Here is a 21,263-nt window from a genome sequence, read left to right on the forward strand (position 1 = left end):
GTGTTCACATTTTATGTCTCATAAATTGGTTTTTGCAGCCACATGTTGATGGCAGGAATGACACAGTCCATCATCAATGTGTGAATGTCAGTGCTTTTCAAAAAGATATTACTGATAAACCTACTGACTTTAGAGGCCTGAAAAAGATGTGCACAGTAATAAGACTCATTTCATGCCTGGTGAAATCAGACAGTCCCTTATCAAAGTGCATTCCCAGCTGTGTCCATGTGCCCAGGCATGGGGAACATTTAAAGCAATAGAAACAGCTGGTTACTTCAACTTTGTTTGAACATTCATTTTTAAATGGCTTTTGCCTCAAATGAGAAAATGACATCTTTAGAACAAGGAAAACAATGTTTGTAGTTTTCTTTTTGCACTCAAAATATTAACCATTACCTCCCAAGGTCATCAATAGGGCCAAGTTTAGGAGAAAAGCTACATATAAGAAAAGCTTATAATACAGAAATGCCATGGCACAAACCATTTCTATTTCTTTACCTCATTTGCTCCCCTCTCCGCCCCCCAGAGTGACTTTCAAAGTGTCCAATAGGATGTAACATATCTATCTTGGATGATTGGCAGCATTTCCTGCACTGACATCACAGTTCTGCAAGTAGACTTTGCTAAATGACATCACTGGGAAAGCCCAGTTAGAGGGAGTCCACCCTGATACTCATTGTTGCTTCATCTCTAGAGATGAGAACCGAGCACCTGCCAGAAGCCTGTTTCTCATCCTCAAATGCCCTCCAGTGTCCACAGGTAACCTGCACCCTTAACTCATCTGTGCACAATGATCACTGGTCCAACCCAGAGGCACAAGTAATATATAATTACTGCATTAACATTACTCACTTAGTAAGCCAGAAAGATAAAGAACATTACAGTATACTAACATATATATGGAATTTAGATAGATGGTAGCGATAACCCTATATGCAAAACAGAAAAAGAGACACAGAAGTACAGAACAGACTTTTGAACTCTGGGGGAGAAGGTGAGGGTGGGATGTTTCGAAAGAACAGCATGTATATTATCTATGGTGAAACAGACCACCAGCCCAGGTGGGATGCATGAGGCAAGTGCTCGGGCCTGGTGCACTAGGAAGACCCAGAGGAATCGGGTGGAGAGGGAGGTGGGAGGGGGGATCGGGATGGGGAATACGTGTAACTCTATGGCTGATTCATGTCAATGTATGACAAAACCCACTGATATGTTGTGAAGTGATTGGCCTCCAACTAATAAAATAATATTAAAAAAAAAAAAAAAGATTACTCACTTATTGATAACTTTCAAACTCTAAACCCATTAAAGTTACTGAGTGCTCAAAGTAAAGACATGCTATTTCATGTCACATTTTTTTCAGAGGAAGTCTGCTTTTCTCTAGCTGGCATTTAGAAGATACTCCAATGGGGGATTTTATTATAAGTTGAGGGATAAGTGTTAGAAAAGAATATCGTTAAGGCGCATCTCTGAAAGCAACCAGGGAGAAAATCAGAAAACAGCAACACTGACCAAAGTGAATCAGGTGGAAATACTGTCCTAAGCTACGAAACATTAAGCATGAAATATAAACAACATACTACAACTTTATTAGATTTTTCCATTTTAGTGTCTGGACTCAACTGTGCCCTTAGTAACCTATAACTTTAACATCTTTGGGTATCATAGTACATAGCACCTCATCTGATTAGGTGGCACAAGACTAGTCAACCTGTCAACACAGAGTAACCATTAGCATCACAACTGTGGCCATGTGATGTTTTATAGTAATTCAATTGCAAATGTAAAGATACTCAGTATTTTGTGGGGGTTCTCTGATGCTGCTTTCTAAGTTATTATTCAAGAAAAGTCTACCTGACCAGGCCTAATTAATGACAGACACCAGCTGATGCCATTTTTACAGGTAAGTCAAAACTCTGCCTTATATTTAGAATGACAAAGGTAACAAGTCTATGAAGAGTTATTTTCTTTTGGGTACCCATCCCTACACCTCCATACACATCCCTCCTCTATAACTTGTCCCATTATCCATCTGTTCAACATCCTGCTTTGACCCATTTGTATACGCCAAGTAAGAATAGTATTTAGAAAAAAAAAAACCAAAAGAATAGTATTTAGGGTTTTGCTCGGGGCAGGACAAGGCGGTGTAAGAGTGGATAAGTGGACAAAGTGACAGAGGGAAAAAGACATTCCAAAACCTTCCTATTTAATGGAACGTTCTTCACAATACCTCACAGGCTGGAAACAGAGGCTGGCGTAAGGAACTTCATTCTGATGACAAAAGACTCGTGTGACTGAGTAAGGCAGTTTCTTGACTTAGCCTCACCCCCTAACAGATTCTTCTAAAAGTCTATGGGATAATCAGGGAGGAAGCATATACATTTCTTTCCAAGTGGGGGCAACATGACTCCTTCCGGAAGGAAAGTTTACAACACTGACTCCAGAATTGGAAGCCGCTCCACCAGCCACCTTGGAACAGGCAGCTAGAGCTGCATACCCTGGAATCAACCAGTCAGGGCTCGAGTCTGATGTCTGAAGAGCGTTTTTGTCCACTTCCACTTCAGGGAGGGTCAGTGGTGTCCGGTGGCCGTGGTCAGGGTTCTATCCTTTGATAACAGCAATTGGCCTCAGTTTAATGGCCTTCTTGCTGATTCCAGCATCATGGCAGGTGTTCACCACATCCGTCACGTTCTTATAGGACTCAGGGGCCTGTAGGGGTGGAGTTAAACATTGCAAAAGTCTACTTAAAATGGACTCTTTCAAAGTATTAATCTCCACTTGTAATTATAGAAATGCACATTCAAACAGCACTGAGTTGGGTTTGTTTTTTTTTTTTTGCCTATAAAATAAGCAAAGATTTAAAAGATGATTAAGTTCAGTATTGGTAAGGGGGCAGTATGATAAACATTCTCATCTTGTTTTATATTTTTTCTGTATTTCTCTAAATTTCCCCAAAGAACATATATCATTTACATAGTAGGAAAAGTAGTAAATGTAATTGAATAAGGCACATACACCAATATCCAACTGAAAGGAAATGTACCAAATCATTCTCTAGTGGTAACGGTCTTTGGATGGTGGAGTTATTAACAATTTTGATTTTCTCTTATTATGTTTCTATAGTTTTCAAAATTCCTGGAATGAACACATAACACCTTCACAATAAGGAAAGGCTATTACATTCACATACATAGCTAACACTGTATTCATGCATGTGTACATGTGTATATACACACACACACACACACAGTTTGTCTCTGTGGTTTCTACTAAGCCTCCCCCTCCCCCCTTCAGTCTCGCCACCATCGGAACAAACCTCTTCACACACACCTTTCATCTCCATGCCTGTCAGCACAGCAAGCTTAGAACTCTCACTGGATCCCAAGGGGCTGTGTGCACATCCCTTTCTGAAAGCCCATCTCCCATTCCCTTCCAGTTTCTGAAACGTTTCCACTGTGACCCCCTGAACTCCTTTTCACTGAGTCAAAGGCAAAGAACTTCTTTCCTTCCTGTTTCCCTTTGCCTTCTTGTTTTTACTGAAACATGGATCTACCCAGAGGATGTTACTTCTGCCTCCAACTTTCTGAAGTGGCAGCTGTTTTCTCTCCCAAACTGGGTCATGCCATTAGGTTGACAGGTGGGACAGGTATCCCTGCTCTTCATGGTTCCTTTCAGATCATCTTCCCTCCTTTCTCCCAGTTCTGAATTTTGCAGTCATCATTTATACCACCTACTACTCTTCCTGCTGTAATCTGCTAGAATCTGTTTCCATTGTTACTTGAAGATTTCTAGCTCCTGGGTCATCCTCAGCCTCTCCAGCTATAATTCTGAACAATTTCAATATCCAGGAAGAGGATCCTTTCAGTACCTGGTTTCCAAGTTCCTTAATTGCTGCTCCTTCAATGCTTACCTCAGCCATTCAGTCCCAGAGTCATATCCCAGATCTAATCACCAATGCTTACAACTCCCCCAGTGTCAGCTCCCAACATCCTAGGCTGGTGAACACAGCCTAGGTTTTCACCTCCAACAATCCTTTAAACCTCACGAGATCACAATCTTTCTGCAACCCATCAACAACCTTGATTATCTTTCATTGTGCTGTACGTGCAACCCCGGCTAAAGGAAACTCAACATCTATTTCACGCCTCTACCTATAGAGTTGAACGTAGCTGAAAAACACCCAATCACTGAATTTAAGTTCAAGTGGATCCTTGACACTGTCCTGCCAATCAGCTAAATTTCACTAAGCCAATCACTCTCTCTCAAATGATGATTTCATCATATCTGAGCTCCCAGCAAAGACAAACCCCATGAGATCTCACCTCCTTTCATCTCCTCAAGGATATTTCTATTAGCAATAGTAACAACTGCTGTCTCTGTATACTGGCATACATTATGAACAGCTTTATGGTGCATACTTCTCAAAATTTCACTTACCTCTTCCATTACCAGCTTGGGTGAGGCGACACGGATTGCAATTCCCATGTCTGCCAATTTGTCGAGGACGTCCTGGAAATCTAAATTACGTCTTGACTTTGCTCGGGACAGTGCACGGCCCTAGGTTGGGAAAGGAATGAACTCCATTTATAAATTATGTTCAATCCCAGCAATTATTTAAACCCTTAGGATTATATGCTTTTTCCTTGACTTCTTTTTAAACTACAAAAAGAATTTAAAAAAATCTTTTCCTATTTCATCAACCTTATAATGTGCCTTTTGTTGTAAGATTCATCATATCTTTGTGGAAAACAAATTTGCATTTACAAAGCATTTTAAGATTCAGTTTTGTGATTTTGATCACTATTAATTACCAAGTAAATACAAATATGTTAATTTAAAATTGTAAATGGTAAGTCTATCATCACATTGTCTGTCTGTGATTTAAAACAGTTTCTCAGCCTTAGCACTTACTGACATCCTGGATTAGGTAACTGTCATACACACTGTAAGACATTTAGCAGAATCTTTGACCTCTACTCACTACATGCCAACAGCAAAATTCCCCTCCCTGACTGTGACAATAAAAAATGTCCTGAAACATTGTTGATGTGTGTGAGGGAAGATGATTTTGATCACTGGGTTAAAAATTAGGAGTTGAGAGGCAACTGGAAACAAGAAAGGGTCAGAGGAAAAAATAGTACGGTTTATATACATATGTGTGAGGGCCTGTCTGACTGAAAAGATATCCTAGACAGTTTCTATTTTCCACTCCATCACCAGCTAAGAACGTTGATGGCTTAGAAAAGCAGTTAGAAAACTGGGCTGGGGGCCAAATCTGGCCTACTATCTGTTTTTGTAAATAAAGTTTTATTAGACACAGCAAATCCACTTGTTTATGTACAGCTGCTTTCTACTAAGATGGCACAATGAAATGGCTCCTACAAAGATCTTCTGGCTCAAAAAGTCTAAAGTGTTCACTGTCTGGTGCTTTATAGAAAGTTTACCAACGCCTGGCTTAGAAGAGGTAATATACTGAAATAGGTGAGCAGTCTGCACATGGGTCCTGATTTGCAAAATCGGGCATTTCCTCCAAATCTTGAGTGCATCTACCCAGTAAGGAACAAATTGTGCTAACGGCTAGGTCTGTAAATCACTGAGAAACACTGTGAGGTAAACTTGCATCAAATTGCTTTATCAGTTATGCTAGTGTGACAATTTCTCAATCTGCATTTTGTGGATTCAGAGGTGAGGAACAGTCCCTAGCCATACAATGAGCTCACTAAGGTTGAGATACTTGGTGACCTCAGTATATATTACTAGACAGTATATATTATGGGGATATACTCATGTAGAAGACAAGACAGATCCAAACCTCAACTTTGTTAATGTTCAACCAAGGGCATCCCTGGTGGCTCAGACGGTAAAGAGTCTGCCTGCAGTGTGGGAGACCTGGGTTCAATCCCTGGTTCTTGAAGATCCCCTGGAGAAGGAAATGGCAACCCACTCCAGTGTTCCTGCCTGGAAAATCCCATAGACAGAGGAGCCTTGCAGGCTATGGCCCATGGGATCACAAAGAGTTGGACACGACTGAGCGACCTCACTTTCACTTTCAAGTATATTTTCCCATCAAAATGCAGAGCAACGACTACACTGAAGAGAGCCTCTCTGAGTGAGCTTCTGTTTTCGTAACTCACCGCTCCATGGCAAGTTGTTCCAAAGGTTTCAGTCATGCCCTGCTCAGTACCGGTAAGAACATAGCTACAGGTCCCCATGGTGCCACCAATGAGCACTGGCTGTCCAGTAAGCTGAGGAAGTACACAAATCAAACATGTTAGCATTCAGAAACGCATTAACTTTCCATGCCTGAGATTTAAATTTCCTCTTGCACTAAAGGACTGTGGAGAAGCCTGGGCCTCTAAATGCATTGCTCTTAGAACTACATTAAGACAGTTTTTTGATTCTTTGATAACTGAGAGGTAAGGGTAGAGGATAGGAGGGAAAATGTGAGGACCAGGAAGACAGAAGACAGACCAAAGGTAAGAGCAAAACAAAACTCAAATGTGTAGGGAAGTGTTTTCAGGAAGAACCATCCTGAGCAAGCGTGGCAGCTGCCCTCTCAGGCTTGTTTCCTGATCTGTGAAATGGCTGGTTAAGGGTCCTTCTAACTTGATCACAGCCAGATATCAAAAGGAGAAGAGGAATGAAAAAGACTGAGTTTAGTCTTAACCCTGTCTTCTAATCATTCAAAGGCCTTAAAGAGATAATCTTAATGTTATCTTAATGGAGCAGAATATTCTCCATGCAGCATTGTTTAGACAGCACACTGCAAGCACAGATGAAGGGTAAAGTTGTGCTTCAGAGAAGACTGGAAATCACTGTTCTCATGGATGACAGACTGTTTTCTTTTCACAATTGCTACTTTCCTGTTTAAATTGGTCCATATTTAGAACTGTCCAAATCATGCCCCCACTGCTTAAAACCACAAATGGCTCAGTACGTACTTGGTAATCAACCGCAATGAGCGGATGGTGAGGAGGGAAGGCTCGGGTGGACCCCTTCCTGTGTACTAACAGAGTCCGCTCCTTCCCGTCCACCACATGCTGTTCTACTTTGGCAATATTGTGAGAAACATCATAGATCACGTGCAGGTCCAAGTCATCAGGGGTTGTGTTGAAGACCTTGGCAAAAGCCTGAGAGAGAAAGCTTAATGTTAATAGTGGCCAGAACTAGCTCTTCAGAACTTACTGATTCTGAAAGCTCTGTTCCTGAAGGGAGTGAGGGATCTAAGAGTTCAAAATTAACAAAATTATTAATCTTCATGCAAAGGACAAGAACTAACTTTAGACCACAGAGCAAGTTTCACCAAATAAACTGCAACTACTCTTGGGACTTCCCTGGTGGTCCAATGGCTGGCCAGTGCAGGGTACACGGGTTTGATCCCTGGTCCAGGAAGATCCCACAAGCCACAGGGCAACTAAACCCACAGGCCATAACTATTGAGACCACAGGCCTAAAGCCCGTGCTCTGCTAGAGAAGCTCTCCTAGAGAAGCCCCTCCAAGGAGAAGCCTGTAACTTCTCCATAACTGGAGAGTAGCCACTGCTCTCTGCAACCAGAGAAAGCCTGAAAGCAGCAACAAAGACCCAGCAAAGCCAAATTTTTTTTAAAGAAACCCTTCAGGGAGGAAAAAAATATTACAACTACTCTTGATCTCACTCGTCAGAGTTCTTCCTCCTCAGCCTTCTGAATTTTAGGGAACAGGACTTCCACCCTCTCCACTGCTCAAGGCAAATTCTAGGAATAATTTTAGTTTCTCTTCTCCCCACTCCTGATACCCTATGGAGTGAGCTTAAGGACATGACAAAAGCTTGGACTCTTTGCCAATATTTTGAATATCTATTACACCAAAACCAAATTATATAGGCTTTGAGTTGATTACACTGTTTTAAATCATTTAAGTTCCTCACGTGTAACTAGGAACAGACGAGCAGCTGCAACTGTACCTGACGGGTTAAGAAGGTCATGGAAGAGCGGTTGACCCAGGCATAGTTCCCAGCCGCTGCCATTCCCTTCAGGTAGTCCTGGCCCTCTGGGGAAGCGATCCGAGCACAAGCCAGCTGGCGGTCGTTGACTATGATCTTGTCTCTCTTCATGGCTTTTTCCATGGCCACAAGCGCATCTGAAAGGAGAGAGCAGCACGTCCAGGTCAGCCGGCTTTCCCTTTGTAACTCAGATTTACTGCAGAAAGGCAGGCTATATTCAAAGCCATTCTAAAAACAAACAAGTAAAATACAGTTTTCCCTTTAAATTGTTTCTGAGCTCATCTGCTTGTTGGTTAAGATGTATTTATGGAGAATCTTCTGTCAGAGCTGTCTGACACAATGCATGTGGACTCCAAAGGGAACACTTGCTCTCTAGGACTTGTAAGGGGAACGGAGGTGTACAGAACTAGCAACATCATGGTCTGAGTTACTCTTTTCCTGGCATGTGAATGAGAAGTAGTAAAACATGTATTACTATCATGGCTTTTGGAAATAATTTTCAGTGACTTAACCTAAAAGAACTGGAGACAAATTGCTAGATCTTCTGCATACAAATCGAATTTGTGATAAACTGTAGAGAAATACTCAGGAGAAAGTTCAGAAATGTTAGTCAGTGCTCCATACACCTGCTAGACAAAATACCCTAAACAGGCCATGTTGGGACAAATCATTAAATTCCCACAGAATGAAACGTACATACAAGGATGAACCATAATTGTAACTCAAGAGTTTATAATTTCCATGTGCCCATATAACTTATCCTATATCCATAAACCCTTTCACACATCCTATGAACCATCCAAAATGACCTTTATTTCCCTGCCTCCTGCTTTTGTTTATGCTGTCTTCTGGTCATGAATGTCCTGCACATATGATTATTCAAATGTTGTCTATGAAGTCACCTCTAAAATCTTTTACCCAAACATTTTGCCTCTTCCATAGTATTTTATCAATTACTATCTTTTGTCTTTAAGTTTTTCTTTTTAATAAACATGACATCTCTCTCGTGAGATAATCTGATGGCAGAGTCCTTGCTATTTCATCACTGAATCCATCATACCACCCAATCTTGATAAATCTGCATCTATCATAAATTCTATAATTTAAGATTTTTATTGCTCTTTCTTGGTCAGACAGTAACAGTAATCTGTAAAGTAAACATAAAAAGTGGAGCTTTTACAACACCATACAAAATAATTATTATTCTCATTTTTTTCCAACAAGCAAGTCAAGGTCTAGTGAAGTTAATTTGTTAATTTGCCAGTGAGGAGAACAAGGGTAAAAAACTACAAGTACACTTTCAGCACTTTATCCCTTAAACTTCTATATGGTTCCCCATAAAATGTACTTTTTAGCACCAAACCAAAACTTAGGTCCAGAATATACCTGTGGCGACTTGGTGGCCCAAGCCTCTGCTTCCACTGTGGATCATCACACACACCTGTCCCTTATGGTCAATGCCCATTTTCTTAGCAGCATACTCGTTGAAAATCTCATCCACAACCTGGATTTCCGCATAGTGGTTGCCTGCTCCCAGAGTTCCCAACTACAAAAGTGAGAATGTTTGATAAAACAGCAGCTACTACGGTTTGAAAAAATCCATTTAAAAAGCAAATAGGTAGGAATAATCAACAAAAAGATAATCACACAAATAGTGTTTTATGTAATAAGGAAACTTCTAAGCTTAGAAAGGTTTCATTTATTTCAAGTAGTATTCCACACAATTAAAATAGTGTACAGCAGCTCCTGCAGTTTGCTATATCATTATTTGCTTGAGGTACAACACATTTAAAGCTTCATCAACCTAAACTCAGACCATCAAATGGCTCACAGGACAATTTAAACATCATGGAGAGAATGGTCAAATTTTGGGATGAACTCTGATGAATGCTGACTCTTACACAACACATCGCTGGAAGGATATATCCCATAATTGGAGCTACTAGATGATTTAGGGACCCAGAAAATGGCAACGCAACAAGAGTCTTCAGAGGTTGCCTAGTTTTAATTTTTATCTCAATTTTCAGCTAAGAAAACAAGACCCAGAAGGCAAAAGACTTGCCTAAGGTCATAGTAAATTACTGGCAAAGCTATCACAATTTGCATAAATTTCAAACATCTGGTATATTTTTATCTCATGGACACCACGAACTGACAAGATATCTGTTTTCAACTTAGATGCTAGAAAACTTTCAGCCAAATCTGTAGATTGAAAGTTTCTACATTAACTAATTTTGGTATACATTTTAAGTCTTATAATCTTATTCCATTTTCTTCCCATTCACTTCTAATTCATGACACCTTGTTTTATTTTAAGAATATCTGCAAGCTCCTGACAGTTTTTTAAAAGAATAAGAATGAAGCATAAATAAATTTGTGTTCCTTTCAATGTACTCTGAAAAAAGCTGGGGATATACTCTCCACACACGGAAGACAGACTTTTTTCTCCACCCCCCCCTCCAAAAAAGATGAAAAAAATGATCGTTTCCCCTCCAAAGTGAGTGTTACCTGGGGAAGGCCTCTTTTTTTAGCCCTGGCTGAGACTTTATTGGGATCAGCTTGCAGCATCCTTCCATACTCCTCACAGTGCTCCTTGTCCTCTGCCCAGGCATAGCCTTCTCTCAGGGACCAGTCCACACCCATCTCCAAGGCCTCCTCCAAGTCTCTGAGTGAGTAACAAGGTGAAGGTCACTTCACAGCCAAGGCAGATCAAAACCTAAGAATGACCACACCTCAAACGGCAGAGGAAAGCACTACCTTTATTGCCTGTACCTCAGGCATCGTGTGAGATATAGTTCGTGCTATTAGCAATTCTAGTTTTTATGAAAATAAATAATTGAATATTAAAGTACTAAATGCCACATTGGAGATGATTATAGTTCTTCACATTTTTACAGCCCCTCATATTTTTCAAATTTTATTTACCTCTCTGATTCTGAATTCTATGATGCAGTGATTAAGCAGCCACAGAAAATTTATAACTATAACCAACAACCATTATCTACCACCAACTTTACCACAGTTAACACTAACTTTTCATAGTAACTTCTGAAAAATTACAAATAATAAATAAAGCTATCTCAATGTCCTCAGGCAACATAGGTTAAATTTTAAGGTTTATTCCTACCTTCACAGAAGTACTACCAAGCTTTACTGTATCTGCATTTTGAAGTTGAGGTGTATGCACATTAAACTCCTAGAAGGAAAAAGCTCTCATCTTCACCTAAGGTCCAGCCCTCTTTCAAAATACTATCAGGAGCAATTACAGTGATCAATATGCCCTCCCCACAACAGTTCATTTCAAACATTACGTATTAGGACAAAATTCATATCAGAAATATTTGTAAAGATGCTTGGAATTTACTAGATATTTCAAGCATGCTTTTCAAAGTGGAACTACATGTCAGGGACCACATAAAATCACAGAATAAGCATCTTCCAAATCTATCGGTTTTACTCTAAGTGTTTTTTTGGGGGGTTGTATTTTGCTTTTTGGTAAATAGGAGTTGTATATAACAGGAAATAGCTAAAATATTTCAATACTGATGTCTGTACATGTATCTGAATAGAATACAAAATTCACCAAACTTTAAAGATAAAACAGAAGATATTAAAGAGGAACACTTATTAAGCATACCCGGTAAAGTGTAAGGTGGACAGTTTTACACGAGACATGACACAGTATATCAATGGCCACTAAAAGGCCACTGCAGTGTAGTCTTACATGGAATTCTCAACTTTGGAAATACACGATATTGTAGGTGAAGAACAAACTCAGGGCTATTACCCAAAAAGGAAGGTCGTCAATAAACACATCTTCACTGACAAAGGACAGTGGTGTTCAGAATATAACCTCTGAAGCCAAAGGATCCTCGATGTGAACCCTGACTTTACTTATTAGCTTACTTGTTATTATCTCTTTAAACCTCAGTTTCCTTTCTTGTAAACCAGGGAAAATATTAGCATTATTACCTACATAAAATGATATACACATCCACCACCACACAATGCTCTGCACATAGGAAATGCTCAGTAAACATTAGTGGATATTATTCTGTTTAGAACTGTATGGCAAAGGATGTCACAATGAACATGAACTGACTAATGTTTCTAACAAATGTTATGAATCTCATGCTTAAAAAAATAATTCATTACACTTACTGAAAAGTGACTGAACAATCCCTGTCTCCTAAATGTCCTACACTGAAAATGAACGTGAGGATCATGTGGTTATTATCTCTCCTTCCGTATATTGGAAACTTTTGTTCTTACTTGGCATTCATTGGGATGACACCTTTTGACCCCACTCCCACAGGAATGTGGTCAAACATAGCTTGGGCAAGTTGTTCTTTCACAGGCTGAACATCACTTTCATCTAAATTGGTTCTCAGCAAGCGGACACCACAGTTAATGTCAAATCCGACACCACCTACAAAATAGAGAAAAATTAAGTTAAATATTAGCAAAACCAGGTGGTTACCCACTATGAATAAAGGGTTTAGAAGATAGCCACCCTTAAAGATAACTATGTTTTAAAGTAGCTGACAAAGTAGCTCATAACAACATAATTTAAACACATACTAAAGGTACTCTGTGGGCCAAGGAGGCAGAAATAACCATAAGTAACATTTAGACCAGAGATTAAAATGTGAATTCCGTGCTGCTCTTTTTTTCTCTGTCACTCTTATCAAGGGTTCATGACTTCTATTAGTCCTTTCGAAGAACCAACTTTTGACTTTGTTGATCCTTTCCATTGTAAACTGCTTCATTAATCTTGCTCTTATTTCCATCTTTCTATCTTTTTGGGTTTAATTTGCTACGCTTTCTGCTAACTTTTTGAGACGGATGCTTATACCATTGATACTGCAGCCTTTCTCCTTTTGTAACCTGTGCACTGAAGGCTGTGCATTTCTATCCAAGGATGGTATTAACACTAACAATTTTTAGACAGGTTGTATTAAAAATTATCATTAGTTAAAATTATTTTGCAGTTTCCATTATGATTTTCTTGACCCACAGGTTATTTAAATGCATACTGCTCAATTTATAAACATATGGGGTTTCTTCCCCTTCGTTGTTAATGTTCATGATTTCTAACTTAACTCCACTGCGGTAGGATACTACTCTTTGTATCAGTGGTTCTTAGGTATGGCCCAGAGATCATTTCAAGTCTTTAGGATTAACTATATAACAATGCTAAGACATTTATTAGCCTTTTAAATGCATCCTCTCTACTGTACAGTGAAGTTTTCCAGAGGCTACATGACATGTGATAACATGTTTGCTGTGAGGCATAATGAAACATGAAAAGTGTCCTTACGTGTTACTGCTTTAAACTTTTTCAGTTTTAATTTCCAGTAAGGTAAACATTGAAAAAAGCCTTTGAGACCAACCTTCAATAATTTTAAGAATGTAAAAAGGTCTCAAGTCTGAAGTTTGAGAACTGCTACTCTGATTTCAATGCTTTGAAATCTGAGGCCATCTTTGTGGCTCAGGACATGGCTTGGTTTTGGTGCGCCTTCTATGTGCACTTGAAAAGAATGTGCACTCTACAGTTCCTGGATGCACTATGATGTGGGTGCATACACAATCACACACACATCTTAGAGGTTACGGTGTCAAGTCTGTAACAGGATTGTCCACACCATTCGTGTCCTTAAAGACAAATCTCCCGTGACCTCAAAAGAAAAACTACAAGTGCTAAACACTGGGCGCATGTACCTGCACTTTTTCTCTGGATCTTAGCCTCACAAATCCTTACTGTCTCAACAGTTTTCTTATGGTTTCAACAGATGTGTTTTGGTTTTGTTTTGAAAATTTTACACAGCTTTTCTCATTATTCTTGGCAGAGGATTGCTCTAAAATGATCCTGTCCACCAAAACTCTCAACATATAATTTATACTTTCATCTTTTTTTTCAGACTCTGAGAGCAAAGATACTCCTTCTGGTGTGAAGTATTTTCAGTGAAAGCACACCAGAGCAGAAAAGAAGTGTACTAGAAGTGGATAATAACGATGATAATGAAAGCAGATGCTTATCAGGTACTTCCTAAGTGTCTAGCATTGTACTAAGTATTTTAGCACAGCTTAATGCATTCAATCTTCACAAAAATATTATGTCATAAGTAATATCATTAGCTCCAATTTGCCCAAGAGGTAACTGTGACACAAAGATGACACATTACCCAGGAAGTGTTTTGATTTGTTTTGTAGTCAATGTCTGAATAATGCCTGGCACAAAGTAGGAGCTCAAATAGTTTTAAATAAATACATGTTTTATTTGATATTTTAATAGCCTCCAAGTGTCCACAATTAATCCTCTCAGTAAATGAAGAAAAGAAATGATACAACATGATGAGGCTGACATGCACACACAAAGCAGCCACAATCTATTCTAGAAAGGCTATGATTCTGAGAAGCTACATGCCTGACAGGAGACGTGCACAGTGGCCTTACCTGGGGATACCACTGCTTCAGGGTCATTCATATCAAAGGCTGCCATATTTCCAATAGCAAACCCATAACCTGAATGGACATCAGGAAGACCAATGGATCGCTGAAAGAAAATCAGAAAAAGAAATACAGCTTTCTCCATCTGGGACTCTGGCTGCCTGACAGATCTCACTCTAAAACATACTGAGAATTAAAACCTTCCCCAAATCAAGATTCTATTTTCATGAAATCTTCTCTATTGGTGGAAATAGGGTATAAAAATTCCTAATCATAAAGCTAGATATGGCAGGAGAGACTTTTTACAAAGTCTGACCACTGGGATTTTCCCAGTGGTCCAGTGGTTAACACTGTGCTTCCACTGCAGGGGGCATGGATTTGACCCCTGGTCAGGGAACTAAGATCCCACTTGCAGTTCAGCCAAAAGACAAAAAAATCCACAACCTTCCTCACCCCCTCAAATCCTGACCATTAACTAAGAAAACTGAAAGGAGAAACACCTCAGTACAACACGATATAGGAGAACCACACACTAATTTTAATACTATTACATTTTAAAGATGATGCTTAGACATTGACAAATTGTGGTTATGTCAGCTTGACAGGAGAGAAATGCCAGATTTACAAAAGTCCTCCGTGTTTAAGAAATCAGACAAATGTAACACAGCTGATGGAATGAAAACTGTATACTGTCTACATCTGGGGCCTAGGGAAGTACCCTGACTCAGAGAATGGAGATCATAACGTGGTAGGGATATATGCAGACACCTGAACACTTCCTTAAATGTATAAGCCATGTCTCTTCATTTCTTCCCACAAGTGCTGAACATAGTAACCTGCATTAGGACCTTAAAGCATGTCTGCTGGATTTAACATCTACCCCTAATGGTGGAATCTGAAATGTAGACTCGGGTTGGGGCCCCACTTGTACCATCCATTTCTATCCCCAGCATCCCCACCAGCCTCCTTTTCCAATCATATCCTCAATAGCTATATTGTGCACCTCTCTCCCTTCCCTCAGTCCTAACCCTTATACGTCTTTCCAATCTTCCTCTTGAATGGGGCCACACTGAAACTTTCAGTGGTGGTACACTAATACAAGAATAATGTGTACAACAACAAGAAACATGAGAACAAACTCTACTCCAAAAGTTCTCAAACACTTAAGAGATTCTGGCCAAAGGCAACCAGAAACTGAGATATTACCCAGACTCAATTATTTCTTTAAATTCCACAGTTATTTCTAGATGTTTGAGGGTCACTGTCTAGATGATATCACTATCAGCTAGGCATGGCCATTCACCTATTCAACAAACTTTCAGACTAAAAGAAAATATAAGTGAATAAAGCTCTGAATACGGACTCACATGAACAATCCCAGGCAGGGCAGCCACATTGCCAATTTGTTTCATGGCTGGCAGGAAGCCACCAACACCTGAAAACAAAATTTCAATATGAGAAAAGGGAACGCATTTGATTTTTGGCAGAAATATAGTCAAACTTTTCTAGACTGGATTAAATGAAGGGGTAGTGCTTAGGACTACAACAACAAAGTTTTCATGAGTGTGCTTGAGATGAAGTGGGAAAGAACGTAGCACACACACAGGACAGCAGTGAGGGCAACCAGACTAATGACAAGCATGCCGTCAGTCTTCTGTGCAGACCATGAAGATTGCCTGCAAATACTGTATTTGGAGTTGTAAAACATAATCACTACATCTTATGTTGTCAATATAAAATAAGCATCCTTTTAACTGTTCATAACATTTATTAAAAAAAAAAACAAAAACAAAAAACTAGTTTTACTCTAAATGACAAAGAAGGGCAATTAGGAAGTGTTGCAAAAACACCGCATGGAGAGTCAGGGGATCTGGGATTGTACTATCAGCCCATCATTTTAGACAAGTCAGCATGCCCTGGTGAGACAGAGGTGAAATTCATTTTAGGTTGGTTGACCTAAAATAAAAGGGTTAAAACTAGACTTCTATTTCACCACCATCATCAGAATGTTATACATTTATCTCTATATCTCCCAGTAGTCTTGCAAGATAGGTGTGATAAACTCTTTTTAACAGATGAAATAACTGAAGTTTAGTGAGACTAAAGGTATACTGACTTTGTAATTAGACACAACTGGATCTGAATTCTGGTTTTGATACTGAGAAACTATAGCCTTGGATGAACTAAAATAACTTAACCTCACCGAGCCTTGACTTAAACATCTGTAAAATGGAGATAGCTTCCTCTCAGTTACTCCAAGAATTACATGCCATAAGCTATGTAAATGCCTGTACATTTACATAGTAAGTGCACAGTAAATGGCTGCTCTTATGGTAACTGTCAGAGGTTAGGTGCAAAACCAACCAGGTCTATCCAGCTAAAGTGCTTTCTATAATGCCAGGTGGCCAAAAATGTGATCACAAATAAGTAACAGGCTTTTGTCTCACTTCAAGTCTTGATCATTCCTCGACAATACTTTTGTATTTTTAATTATTTGAGTTACCATTTTTCAGGCCACATGATACACACTAGTTGTACTGCCACATGTAAAATTCTATAATTTACGTACCACCACCTCGACAGGCATTCCTTAATTCTTCAAACATTAATTTTTCCAGAGAATCATTTACATAGAAAACTCCTTCAACCTGGTATCAAAGAAAAGGAAAAATTATGTCAGAGCACACGGACCTGATATATAAGTACTGGACAGAATATAAACACTGCAGACAATATTTATTTTGTTTTACTCGTCATAAAACACTTTCACACTACCTTTAGTAGCAGAAAACTTCTTACAAGATGTTCCCATCTTTAAATATATCTTTAAAATGTATTTTACAATGTTCCACAAATCATTTTGTTTATTCTCCTACTCTCATAAGCCACATTTAAAAGTTCAACAGGTAAAATATTTTGTGTGCATGTGTGATTAAGAAAAGTCTTCCAACAATGCTCTCACTAAAGCCAAAGGTCTCAGCATTCTTGTGCTTCTAAAACATCAGTAGGTTTTGAAAAAAAGAATCAAAAACTCAGATCTAAACATAAAAATGCAATCATCTGACCTAAGCATACTTTTTCCATGTCTAAGACAACAGCACACTACACTTTACTGTCTTCTGTTCTGATTTACAAATCTGTACTTATATAAACAGTGAATTAAAAAAAACTTAGTTTTACAATCTATCTAATTTTAAGAGAATAAAAAAGCTTGATGATAGAGGCACACACAAGACAATGGAAGATATAATTATGTAACACCAAAGGCGAGAACATGTTAATCAGAGATCAAATATTATGAAAGATCTGCCAAGGAGTGAAGAACCAAAGATTTAATAATCATCTGAACAAGGAAATTGATTTATCAGAAGGACAACTTCTGCATCTTACCACTGGGAGACTAACAATACCAGTTGATAGAAAATGTCTCCAGCACAATTTTCTAAAGGGTCACATTTATTATTCACCATTTACTGAGGACTCATTATGTGCAGGCACTGTACTGGACAGTAGGGGAGACACAGAAACTATGCAACGTTGTCCCTTTGTGCAGCTTCCAGTCTAGTTTGTGGCCCAGACTAGAACATGCAGAGTGTGCAAGGAGGCAAGTGCTGTAATAGAAGCACAGAGTTCTACAGAAAAATATGATGTAGAAGGGGCTCAACAGTCTATGATGACGGCGTGGGGGGGCTTCATAGTTTGTTCCCTTTGTGAACACAGAGCTGGCTCTTTAAAAACAAAAGACATTACTGGTACGGCAACATATTTAGGAGCTGAATGGAAAGATGACATAAAGATGGGAGAGAACTGTTTTTAAGGAACAAAGAGGAATTTTTAGTGCAGCACATGGTTCTTGTGAGAGGAATGGAGATTAAGAGAGATATGAGAATTCTAAGTGTGAAATTCGCTACTCTTAAAGAGAATGGGAATTCCACACAAGCCTAGCATAAAGGTCAGTAACTTTTTAAGAGCAATATTATCAACGTTTCAACTTTCCATTCCCGAGAAAGGTGGTAGCAAAGTGCCGTTTAAATAGTTAATGGTACGTGCTGAGCAAAATCAGACTTGCTCCCATGCAGAATTAGCAGGAGGGTGTGAATTAAAAGTTAAGCTAGAACTGCTGTCAAAACATGACAATGTGTGTCACAATCCTCTTAGGATGGTCATATGTTTTTTTATTTTCTACTCCATTCAGAGAACTGGATTTCATAAAAATAAAGTGCCAAGGGAAAAAAAAAACAGAGCAAAAAGGAGGTTTACCACTATGGGCTTTTCCTCCCCTCAGCGTCTAGCTAAGTGCTCTGCTCATAGGCGACACTCAATAATAATACTGAGTTAAAGAGTGGAGTGGCTCTCAAGAACTTTTACCAAGACGCAGAATCACAAACCTTCAGTACACATGGAGGGTATCTAAAGGGATTTCAAAACCCATTTAAGAACATATGCACCAAAACCTCACAAATGCTTTCTTTCTTCACTTTAATTAAAGATAGTAATCACAAATGGCAAGGAAGCCCCAAAATAACAAGAGACCATGTTTTCAAACGCTCTAGTATCAGGGTCCCAAGTCTCCACTGGGAATACATCATCCTGGTAAACGAAGAAGACACGAACTGTACACCATGTCTTAGCTAAGCTTCTACTAGGTGAGTGAAGAAAGCTGTGCAAGCGACTGACCCTCCAGGCCCTACTGACAGTGCCTGTGAAAAAGAGAACACCCCGCCCTGTGACCTTTCTCGTCTGTTTCGAGAAGCAAGACTGTTCTATTAAAACTCCGCCTGTCAATTAAACAAAACAAAACAAAACAAAACACCCACCCCACAAAGAACAGTACAGTGAACTAAAAAACTTGGTAGAGTGAACACAGGTCCGTAAACGTTACATAAATGACCAGCATGACTCAGAGGAGCGGCGTTCGGCCCAAGCAACTCCACTCCGGACTGGCTGACCACCTAGTGGGAGACCACTGCTGTCTCCAAGACTCAGAACGGTTCGTTTATGAGACTTCCGTGTGAAAACTCTTTGCAAAGGCCAGTTTCGTGTTTATGTGGATGCCCTGGACGCATTCCGCTTTCTTCACCCTCACCGAGCCGGGACGTCTCCACCGGAGACCTTGTGTCCGCACGGATAAAGAACCCACAGGCCGGAGGGGAACTTGGGGTGGACGCCGGGGACCTGGCGGAAATCCGCTGGCGGAGGGGGCGAGGGCGGCCCCCGCGCGCTAGGGGTCTGGAGGGGTTGGAGGAGGCCTCGTCCGGTGGGCAGGGAGGCGCTGCGGACCCCAGCCACGGGCCCTGAACCCCCGCCTCACCTGCATGTTGGGCACGAAGCCCTTCCTGATTCTCCAGCAGTTCTTATTGATCTTTTCCAAGAACTGCAGCTCATCATTATAACTGCGACTCATGGTGGCGAAAACTCCCGGCTTGGCTTTGAGGAGCCACTGGCCGCGTTGTTCAGCTGGCTGAAACACCGCCTTCCGGCACTCAGCGCGCAGGCGCAGTCGGTTCCGCAGCAGGGTGGGCGACGGCAAGCGCCGAGGCTCAAAACTTGTATCAATCGCGCGCGAGCGCGCGCGCGCGCTCTCTCTCTCTCTCTCTCTCTCTCTCTCTTTTTTTTTTTTTTTTTACTAGTTAAGATAGACCATCCTCTAGCGTTTATCTCTGTGGATGTTAACTAGTCACTCTCTTCCAGCTAAAGCTAAGCTAAATCCAGTGGTTTTTAGTATGATCTAGTTATCTTTCTTTTTGGAAGTGCTTTTCAGCGCTGAAAAACGCACTGAATCTGGATCAGGTCCAGTTGTTCTAAGGAATCCATCTGCTTGGAGTTTCACTTCAGTTCAGTCGCTCAGTCGTGTCCGACTCTTTGCGACCCCATGGACTGCAGCACGCCAGGCTTCCCTGTCCATCACCAACTCCCGCAGCTTACTCAAACTTATGTCCATCCTGTCGGTGATGCCATCCAACCATCTCGTCCTCTGTCGTCTCCTTCTCCTCCCGCCTTCTATCATTCCCAGCATAAAGGTCTTTTCAACTGAGTCAGTTCTTCGCATCAGGTGACCAAAGTATTTGAGTTTCAGCTTCAGCATCAGTCCTTCCAATGAATTCAGGACTGATTTCCTTTAGGATGGACCGGTTGGATCTTCTTGCAGCCCAAGGGACTCTCAAGAGTCTTCCCCAACATCACAGTTCAAAAGCATCAATTCTTTTGAGTTTGGAGTTTACACCCCACAAAAACAGAGACATTACTTTGCCAGCAAAGATCTATCTAGTCAAAGCTATGGTTTTTCCAGTAGCTATGTATGGATGTGAGAGTTGGACTACAAAGAAAGCTGAGCCCCAAAGAATTGATGCTTCTGAACTGTGGTGTTGGAGAAGACTCTTGAGAATCCCTTGGGCTGCAAGGAGATCCAAGTGGTCCATCCTAAAGGATATCAGTCCTGAATATTCATTGGAAGGACTGATGCTGAAGCTGAAACTCCAATACTTTGGCCACCTGATGCCAACTGACTCATTTGAAAAGACCCTGATGCTGGAATGATTGAAGGTGGAAGGAGAAGGGGACGACAGAGGATGAGATGGTTGGGTGGCATCACCGACAGGATGGACATAAGTTTGAGTAAGCTGCGGGAGTTGGTGATGGACAGGGAAGTCTGGCGTGCTACTGTCCATGGGGTCGCGAAGAGTGGGACATGACTGAGCGACTGAACTGAGTGAGGGAGAAAGAGATATCTGCATCTGAGAAAGAGAAACAAAACAGATACCACAATGGAAATTTTGTAATGTTTCAAAACGAGTTTGTGAACACATTAAATAGTTTTGTCAGAAAAGAGCAT

At 40.3% G+C, this 21,263-nt stretch overlaps 1 protein-coding gene across 1 annotated transcript; it reads right to left on the minus strand.

The window, feature by feature from the left end:
- Positions 1-1,566: 1,566 nt before the first annotated feature.
- Positions 1,567-19,916, minus strand: RTCB (RNA 2',3'-cyclic phosphate and 5'-OH ligase). The gene is made up of 12 exons (XM_065938508.1): positions 19,743-19,916; positions 17,001-17,079; positions 15,799-15,866; positions 14,438-14,537; positions 12,254-12,410; positions 10,490-10,646; positions 9,368-9,527; positions 7,943-8,118; positions 6,942-7,130; positions 6,135-6,245; positions 4,438-4,557; positions 1,567-2,709 (listed from the first exon to the last, which is right to left on the minus strand). The coding sequence occupies exons 1-12, from the start codon at positions 19,833-19,835 to the stop codon at positions 2,602-2,604; spliced, it is 1,518 nt and encodes a 505-aa protein (XP_065794580.1). The 5' UTR covers positions 19,836-19,916; the 3' UTR covers positions 1,567-2,601.
- Between the last annotated feature and the right edge of the window lie 1,347 nt (positions 19,917-21,263).

Source organism: Muntiacus reevesi, chromosome 1 (genome assembly GCF_963930625.1).
Source record: "Muntiacus reevesi chromosome 1, mMunRee1.1, whole genome shotgun sequence".
NCBI classification, from domain to species: domain Eukaryota; kingdom Metazoa; phylum Chordata; class Mammalia; order Artiodactyla; family Cervidae; genus Muntiacus; species Muntiacus reevesi.